Here is a 9475-nt window from a genome sequence, read left to right on the forward strand (position 1 = left end):
GAGTCACATTTACCTCCGCAAATAGCTCTTGTGTGGAAATAGAGCGAGTGCACCCTTGCTTAGGTTTTGTTGTCAATGGGGGGGGGGAGAAGAGCAGTCAGCTGTTTGGGTTTCAAAAAAAACATCATAAACATACATGGACCGTGTTCTTTTCTTCTCCTCCTCTTCCTCTCTCACTGCAGCCTGGTGAATATTTCTTACGCAGGCCCTGTTATGCAACGAGGTAACCTTGAAGAGGTTGCAGCATCACGGAGGACGTGCTCTGCGGGGAAGCCGATGATAACTGTACATTTGGTTTTCACACACACACACACACACACACACACACACACACACACACACACACACACACACACACACACACACACACACACACACACACACACTTGCTTATTTCACAAGGCTAGATTGTGTCTCTAAAGAGCTGGCTGATTTGCCATGCTGCGCTTAACATGAAAAACACACTCACGGATGTGACCTGAATCTGTTTTATTTATCACCTTGGACGTTTATAAATGTGACATGTATACAAAAACAAATGTGATTGAATCTCTGTTGCAAACATAGGCTGCAACCTCTGTATAAGGTTTGACTATATTGGAATCTATATGGCTTCATTGGCTGGTGGAGCTTGGGCAAAACAAAAAAGGCACAAACAGGAGACACGGTAAACAAATAAGTAAACAAGTGTTTCCATGTACTCCGGTGCACATCTGACCCAAATGTAATGCACTCTGATGACAATGTGTAGCACCGCCAAGTCGTTAAAGCAACTTATGAATTAGCAATAAAATTGCCAAAGGAGTTCATTAGGTCCCAGATATACCCATTACCTGCATCCAGTAGACCTGCGCACATGCCAATCATTTCGCACAGGTACGCGTTGGTGTGGGTGTAGTGTAAGGAAACGGCAGCGAGCAACGGTTCATACGAGGGCACGTAGGCTGCGAGGTCGGGCGACTGCAGCAGCAGTGTTGTCGTCGACAGCAACAAAACCACATTGAAGGCGATCCATCTCGGCGCCGCCATCCGGGAGCCCCCCGTTCGGTACGCGCCGTTCTCGTGCGGGACCGAGATCCTGTCCACTTCTCGGAGCCTCAGCGAGTCCCACTTTTTAACATCGAAATTGCGCACAAGGGGGGCGAAGTCCGCGTCCTCCCGGGACGGCAGCGGAGGCGGTGTCTTGGGGAGCACCTTCAACTTCTCCCGAAACTCCCGCATCTGCTGCAGGAAGCGCAGCGGGTCGTCGACGCTCTTGAAGGACTCGGCGAAGCTGAGCGCCCGCTGATGGTCCTCCATCGTGACGCTCAGCCCGGTGATCACCGGGTCGTATTCTTGCAGCACCACCAGCTTCAAGGTCTCAAAGTCGGAGAGGATTTCACTCTTTTTACATTCGATGGTGCTGATGAGTTTGTCGAAGTAGTTTGTTACCTTCTCTGCGTCCTTGGTCACAGACAGAAGCGCCTTTTTCTTAACGGCTTGCAGTGTCTCCAGGCAGGACAGCACGTCGGTGCTCTTCCAGCTCTCCAGCCCGCGAAGCAGCACATCAAACGCCTCCTTCTCCCGCTCGTGCGCCTCCTCCAAGGAGCAGAATGCATGTCCTTTGTGGTCGTCTTGTGTTGCGCAAAACCCACAAATTAGATTCAAGTCCGTGACGCAAAATATGTTTAGTGGCTGGCCGCAGTGTTGCTTACATTCAGACATTTTAGGCATGAGCCTTATTTTGCTGTATTTTTCCACTATCCCCCGTAGAGAGTAGTTGATCGGCAGGCTGTTTGCGCCGTTGTGAGGGCTCTCTTTGCGGCATGCGGGGCACTTGAAAGGCGTTCTGAACGCTAGACCTCGGTTCCCCTCCAAGAGTCCCTCCAAGCATTTCTTGCAAAAGCTGTGGGAGCACAGCAAAACCCGCGGGTCGTCGAAGAGACCGCAGCAGATTGGGCACGTGAGCTCCTCTTCCAGCTGCTCCATGGTGCCCTGTAAACACACATCCATGCGTCAAAAGAAAGCCAAAATAAATCAGCTGGGCTACACACCCACACTGATAGATGACGCACCACATGCAATACAGTACACACGGCAATGCCGTGGCATCGCAAAGGATACAGGTTTTGCAGTCATGGTCCAGCTGCGCGCGGAGTATTCCCATCCCGAAAGTGAAACTGACTTCCATACCCGTGCCCGCGTAAAAGCTTGGCACGAGCCACGCCAAAAGATTCCGTCTGGCCGCCCAGCGGTACGTAACGTTCTTTTTTGGGACGAATTATGTACCCAGCTGGCGTCAAAAGAGTCGTGACACCGCTTGATACAAGTCAACATCGTTACAGAATTAAGATTGTAAAACAAACTGCCCCCCCCCCCTCCGTCTCCCCATAACTTTGCGTTACAGAATAGCCAGGCAGAGGTGAGCGCAGATGAGCCCTAAATGACCGCCGTCCAACCAATCCAATGCGACAAATCATCGACAGACGGGGTTCGCGTGGCTCCTGTTGGCGAGGTGGTGAAGTAGGGCTGTGACAGATTTCGCCAGCGCATAGTAACATGCAACCACTGGACCAAAATAATCACTCACCAGCTGCTGAGACGCACGGCGCGACGCAATCATGGCGCTTGTTGCTGTGCAGACTTCGCCATTTCCGGGTTGAGAGTTAACCGTTTCGGTGGCGTGCGCGGAGAATCTAAACGCGCGGATTCGTCTGTATTTGGGGAAATGTAAAAGGGAGCGCGCGCTGCTTCGCTGAAAACAACAAAGCCAGTGATTTTTTTAAAAATTTCGGGGCGTTTCATTTCGGACGTCGGGTGGTTTTTCGTTCTCGTCCCTGTTGGGTAATTTTCAGAGGATCCCTGCCGGTCCGGTGGGGGAGGGGCTGTTGCTATGCAAAACATTACGGCGTGAAAAACTGTCAACGGTTTTAGTTTTGGCGTCACATGTTTTGACACTAACCAACTTCAGGCTCTGTTTTAGTTATATAACACGGTAATAAAAAGAAAAGAAAAAGGTGCAAGTGAAGGCGCTCAGCTGCGTCAACTGAAATGTAATCAAACTTAAATGGCGCACCCAATTGGCACAACATCTTGACACCAAGAGACAAACTACACAACACGTCAGCAACATTATACCAGCTCTATGTTTCAGCCTGTGTGGAGGCTCATCGATTATTAACAGGCATCACCAATTCAGCATTCACCCAGTAACCATTTATTACATTAAAAAAAATGTTAAAAAAAATCATCTTACTCGTGGTTATGTAACATCGATACCCAATAGTTACTTAGTCACGTGTGGAAATTTTGACCTTGATTTTCTTCCCTTGTTTCCATGCCATCAGGAGCAACTGCCTATCTTAGCCCCTGTGATTGGATACAGTCGGGTGGTCCAGGGTTTATGCAGCGCTCGCCTCCGCCGCCGCGTGGCGCTGTTGTGCGCGCGCATGCCTGACGTTTTAGTTGCAGAGCGCTCTTTGGTCCGAGGGTGCGCGACTTTGTTTCCGGATGTTATCGGGAGCGAGTATGGCCGCGATGTTTACGTGTTGTCTAGGCTGCTGCGGAGATGGCGGATCGGGGCACATTCCCCTCAAAGAAATGCCCATCGTCCAGTTAGATACCCACCACATGGGTGAGCGAGTGTTGTCTCTCTGATTGTCACAGCTGGAGACGTCTGCACGCGCCGTGTTGGCTGTGTGTGTGTGTGTGTGTGTGTGCGCGCGCGCGCGCCATGATGGTTCGCTACTTCCGCCGTTAGCATGAGCTAACCTATAGCTGCTAAGCTAGTTAGTGTTGTAACCTTTGCAGCTCTACGTGATTTTAAAAGCTTTTGAGCGGTCTAGCTTCGTGTTGTAACACCTTCCTTTGAATGTAACGTGACTTCCTGCAGGCTCGTGACATTTCAACACTTCACGTTAGCTCCTGTAACCAAACCCAAAGACTCGGGTTACGGCTATCCCAATTAACATTTCGTATTTCTTTGACTAAACTTTTAAGGATCCGTTCTTCATTTGAAAAGCCATAAATTAGGAGTATGCTAAAATAAATTCACGCCACCTTTTGGATAATGGACACAAGATGTCCCCTTCTTCACCGAGAAGCCCATTTCTTGGTGAAGGTGCGCTGGACGATTTTCCTCCTGGCCCACGTTTGGCTTCCACGTTACCTGTGACGTCAGAAAGCCTCGCTCCCAGTCTTGAACTGAGATTTAAAGATGGGGTTCACCGCTGCAACAGATTCGTTTGATCACTCATCTGGTGTCAAATTATTCACTGTCCTTCAACTTCAAGCATCCAGAAATAACAATTAGAAAACAAACCCACCTTAATGAGTTGAGGGGGATGATGTTCCTCAATTGTTTTTGATCAATATTAATAGACATTTTACCAAGAGCAACTGCAACACTGATTATTGAATATGTATAACACTTCCCCTACCTTGAGGAAAATCAGTTTTTTTCAAATTGCACATGGAGATTATTCAAAATAACCAACAGCAATTGGCTTGGTGCTAAAATGATTAGTCGGTAAATTGATTCGCAATCAAATTAACCGGCAACAATTCTCATTTGTTATTTATCAAACATTTTCAGTTTCGAGCTTCTCCTTTGTGATTCGCTGCTTTTATCTGACATTTTTGATTGAAAATTGATGATTTTGTTGCCGAGTCAAAACAAGCCTGTTTGAAGTTTCATTTTGGCTGCTGGAAAATAGTGATGGGCATCTAATAGACTAAACAATTGATTAATTAACAACAGATTAATACACTTTCAAAATGGTTGCTAAATTATTTTCCAACAAGATGTCTGACTGCCTTTTTTGTTTTGCAGGCACAGATGTTGTCATAGTGAAGAGCGGCCGGAGGATATGTGGCACTGGAGGCTGTCTAGCCAACGCGCCTCTACACCAGAACAAAAGTTATTTTGAGTTTAAGATCCAGTCCACTGGTAAGCGCTTGTCTGACGACCAACTTTTCTCCATACTACTGCTTCCTTCTTTTCTGGCCAGATTGATGTTTTCTGGTGCATTACTCGTGGGAGTTATTGATGCTGACACGCTGCAGTTTTTAGTAGCGGCGGCATCTTGTGACTGCATGCTCACTGTTGTAATTCTGTACACTTACAAAGACCATTTTTGGAAGCACAAGGAATTTGCTACACACATGCAGCTCCAGCGAATGTGCTACGCATACAAATCATCGATTTAATTAAAGCTGGTCTTTGTCATAATTATCTATACATTTCAGTCTTTGTGGTTGAAAGTGTTTCAAAGGAGCAGACACTCAGCGTTGTGCTTTGTGTTCCAGGTGTGTGGGGGATCGGTGTGGCTACACAGAAAGTGAATCTTAATCAAGTGCCTATGGGCAGAGACACCAACAGCCTGGTCCTGAGGCATGATGGGTCTGTGTACCACAATAATGAAGAGAAGAATCGCCTCCCCGCCAACAGCCTCCCTCAGGAGGGTGACATCGTGGTAAGAGCAACTTATTACTTTACTTGATCCTGAATTTGTGTTTGATGTCCCGATCTTTGAAAGGTTGAAGTGTTGCCGGTTGCTAGTGAAGCTGGAAGGGGAGAACCTCTTTCGCGTCTTGTCAATTACATGAGAACTGAAAGGCGTACGTTGCCATAGAGTAGACACTAATATTATGAAGGAACTGGAGTGAGTTGGGCAAGTCAGTCTATCTATTCCAAAGAAAAATAAATTAATTCAGTGATTCATTCCAGTTTTGTTTGTGTTTCTCAGGGCATCACATACGACCATGTGGAGCTGAATTTATATCTGAATGGAAAGAACATGCACTGTCCTGCCTCAGGGATCCGAGGCACTGTTTACCCCGTTGTTTATGGTGAGTTTATTTGTTGGCTCCATATGCTGATTAGTTTACTATGGCTTTTTAAGCTTGTGATCATTTTTGACTAATTTTCTAATTGAAAATAAAAATGTATGTGGACTGTATTGACCGGCGAACTGCTCTCTCAGAAATCCCATTAATGAAGTTACCATTGTATTCCACTAGAGGGTTGTATTGCACTGCTCATTTTGGGCTCATTAGTTGTTTTAATTGAGTTTTTCACTGGCATATTTAACCACAAACTGATTCCACACATCCGAGAGTGTGTCGTGTACTCGTCCAAAAAAAGCCTTTAGCAGGAAGGGACAGTGTTTCCTCTGAGATTTAAAACATGCAGGTTTTATTGTGGTCAAAGGAGGATTTTGTTGACTGTCTTCCCCCTAATCCTAACCCTAGCCTAAACCTTCTCCAGGTCGATGTTTAGTTAGTCTGTGAAATCAACCCCCGATTTTATGTTGGAAAGAAAACATTAAGGCTTTTGGTACTTAGTCTCGCCTGTTTCGGTCCCACTGCAACACTAATGCAGTAAAAACTGTAACTCATGACTCATTTGTTTGAACTGTTTGGTGCCGACACACTCTGTTGTAAAGCACTTCTAATATTTCTGGGCTAGAAAATATATCCATATGATCAGAAAGTCACCCTGGATGTTTACATTTATATAATCTCTATATATAATAGGACATGTAATCTCTTGTATAATACTTTCCAATTATTTGCTGATGTGTTGTATGTATGTATGTATGTATGCATTAATGTAATGTATGTTTTAAAGGGCATATTCACTATTTAAGAAGTATTTATATAAACTGAACTCTATTATGGGATTATCATACTGCGACTACCGGTGCATTTCTGAATACTGATGCTGCCATAAAATATAGATTGATCTATCATTGCACTTTGAGTCTATATTTAGATTGAATATAAATGGTAAGATGTAATGAGGCTGGTAATTGAAAATCCTGAATTGGTAAGATAGTCAACCCCAAAATTGACAGCGTTCACCAAATGAGTTCTTTGAGCTGCAGTGGTACAGTAGCATTGCTTTGTTATCCCTCGTTTGAAACAAATGATTGCATTCCTTTATTAAAATGTTCAAAATATCTGCTCTGTCTGTACCTCAGATTTCCAGTAGATGTTTCGGGTTTGCGTTGGATCTCCACTTTCTGTTTGTTAAACAGCACTGTAGTGGATTCAGGCCTATTTAGGCAGCCCCAGGAAGCCGTGAGGGATTAAACACGGGAGAAAACTCTGTGACGTGCAAAAATAATTCTGTTCCATGACTTCCACCATTTATTCTTCCTCATAAAAATACAAGAGGTACCAGTTACAGAATCATACAATAAGGTGCGTGAGTCCGGTCCACAGAAAAGGCTCGCCCTCTCTCGGGGCCAAACAATACAAGACTATAAAACATAGAAAATACAAGTTTGGCATGTGCAGTAGTTTACAGGTTATGAAAGAGACCTCTGCCTGCTTGTACTAAACCTTAGGTTAACAACTGGAAAACAAAACTGGGTCACAGTGAGTTGCTGTGCCAGTTGGCTTGGGAGAGGTTTTGGCCTGGAGGGGATGCTGCGTCTCTACCCGAGGACCGATTTATAACCGATTTCAGTTTGAACAAACATTGTATGCGGAGAGATTATGCTCAAATAGCTTCTGTCACAAGACACTCGACTTAATTTCTGCAGAGCAAATAACTTTGCAGAATAAAATTGTTGGAATGTTTGCTTGACTCTGTCATCAGTTCAATTTAAGTATCATAAGAGCTATCCGGTGAGCCCTGAGTACATGTCTGATTTTAACTATGAATTATTATAATTTGTGTTATATTTACCCATCAACACTGACTATAGACGCATTATGTGGCCACGCATGGGGTTTGAATATCTAACTCATTGTATTTGCATTAACTTCAGAGATATACTGAGTTAATGGGTTCTGCGCACTACCAGAGATGATGTCAAACTGTTTTCTTTTTTGCATGCTAATATACAAAAAAAGCAGTTAGAGGTGAACAAGTATACAATATCTAAGCTTGTGCTTATGTCTTTCCCTTATTTTGTTCCAGTGGATGACAGTGCCATCTTGGACTGCCAGTTTAGTGACTTCTATCACACGGCTCCACAAGGATTTGAGAAGATCCTCTTCGAGCAACAGATCTTCTAAAGGAGCACTTCAGCCTCTACGGTGTCTCCCTCCCCGACATCTCATAGCAACCTCTGTGACACTTCAGTTTGACCTTGATTGGATAATACTATGTGTGGCTTGAATGCCTTTTGCTTTGTTCCTGTGACATTGCTAGATTCCTGTGTTTTTGATTTATTATCTCCCAAATGCCATACTGACATTTAAGCATACACCCTATATTTATTTTTATTTATTTGAGTCACAGACCAAAGTGATATGTCTTTTTGGTGTGAGTTTGTAAACGGAATAAGGATCAGCTGGCGATACTGATCAGTCAACAATATCCCATTCACTTTTATGTTGCCTTCTGTATTTAGAAAATACCGTTAAAGTAGGGATATTTCAACACTTTTTTGAATTCATGTCACTGTTATAATTTTAGTTGACACTGAGATGGTTTGAATTCTAACAGTAGTCCAGTTCACATCCCAGGGGACAGACAGGTTGACTATTCACTGAGGTGATGGTTAGAAAACATTTCTTAAATGGCCCACATTCATATGTATTGTCTTGATTTCTAAATAACTTCTCTAGATTTCTCCACTCTTCCCTCCCCTGATGTATTTTGTCCTAAATATCCGATCACCAGAGCCCGTGCTGGCTGTCTCTGATTAGAGATGAGTGGGTTAGAAATGTCAATCTGTTGTGTTGTATTGACATTGCATATCCGCTGCCGAAGTGTGGCAGTTAACTATTTCAAATGCTTATCTTTATTTGCACTAATGATGTTGTTGTACAAGCAAATCCAAATACTGTTGATTCATTAAACTTTTGTGTTTTGGAGGCACACTTTTGGTTTGAGTCCCTTTCTGTGCCTCACTGTTGTGACCAGGGCTGCAGTCGAATAGTCCTTTTTGGTTAGGAACCTTCCTGTCTGCATATTTGTATGATCAGATTATAATCTCTATATAAACCGTTACAACATAAAGGGATTTGAGACACACATATGACACACATTGTTAGTGGGATAACGTATTTAATTCAGTATGTTTGAAACTGAACAAAAAGAGTTTAGTAGCTTTGTGCTGTGAAAAATACCTTGGTTTCACTTTCATACTTTTTCGTTCATTTCTATTCCAACCTCGTTAGTAAAGTAAAACCATGAACCGGGTTGTTTATGTCGTCTGGATGACGCAACACTGTTAGAATAAACGGAGTATTTAAGATGCGCTTTATTGTGGTCCGAGATGGACTACACCATTGTAGTTTCAACGCTGCAGACTGACGTCACTAACATCGCCTGCCGTCGCGTCATAACTACGTCGCTTAGTGAAAGTGGAGTCGGATTTGCTAAACTCCGCGGTTGTCTTTTCCTAACTCCTCATGAATTATTCTTCCCATCTTTCCTTAACCCCGTGACGTTTTCCACAGAGGTCAAGGAAAAGTGGTTAGGCGTTAGGAGTTACTTCTCTGACTATTGGACTGCAGCCCAGAGGTCAGCCCGTCA

The 9475-nt window shown here is 44.1% G+C and overlaps 2 protein-coding genes across 2 annotated transcripts; one reads left to right on the top strand and one right to left on the bottom strand.

Annotated features, from left to right (window-relative positions):
• Positions 1-483: 483 nt before the first annotated feature.
• On the bottom strand, positions 484-1991 carry trim13 (tripartite motif containing 13). The gene has a single exon (XM_079231228.1). The coding sequence runs from the start codon at positions 1966-1968 to the stop codon at positions 775-777; it is 1194 nt and encodes a 397-aa protein (XP_079087354.1). The 5' UTR covers positions 1969-1991; the 3' UTR covers positions 484-774.
• Positions 1992-3316: 1325 nt separating this feature from the next.
• Positions 3317-8815, top strand: spryd7b (SPRY domain containing 7b; the record flags this gene model as incomplete). Its single annotated transcript, XM_079231278.1, is given in 7 exon segments — positions 3317-3373; positions 3375-3472; positions 3474-3613; positions 4811-4927; positions 5287-5453; positions 5727-5829; positions 7910-8815. Coding segments are annotated over 7 exon segments (780 nt in total). The 3' UTR covers positions 8008-8815.
• Between the last annotated feature and the right edge of the window lie 660 nt (positions 8816-9475).

Source organism: Taurulus bubalis (genome assembly GCF_910589615.1).
Source record: "Taurulus bubalis genome assembly, chromosome: 15".
NCBI lineage: Eukaryota > Metazoa > Chordata > Actinopteri > Perciformes > Cottidae > Taurulus > Taurulus bubalis.

Bases quoted from the DNA above. Each gene is read 5' to 3' on its own strand.
- trim13 (XM_079231228.1), bottom strand. From the start codon at position 1,968: ATGGAGCAGCTGGAAGAGGAGCTCACGTGCCCAATCTGCTGCGGTCTC.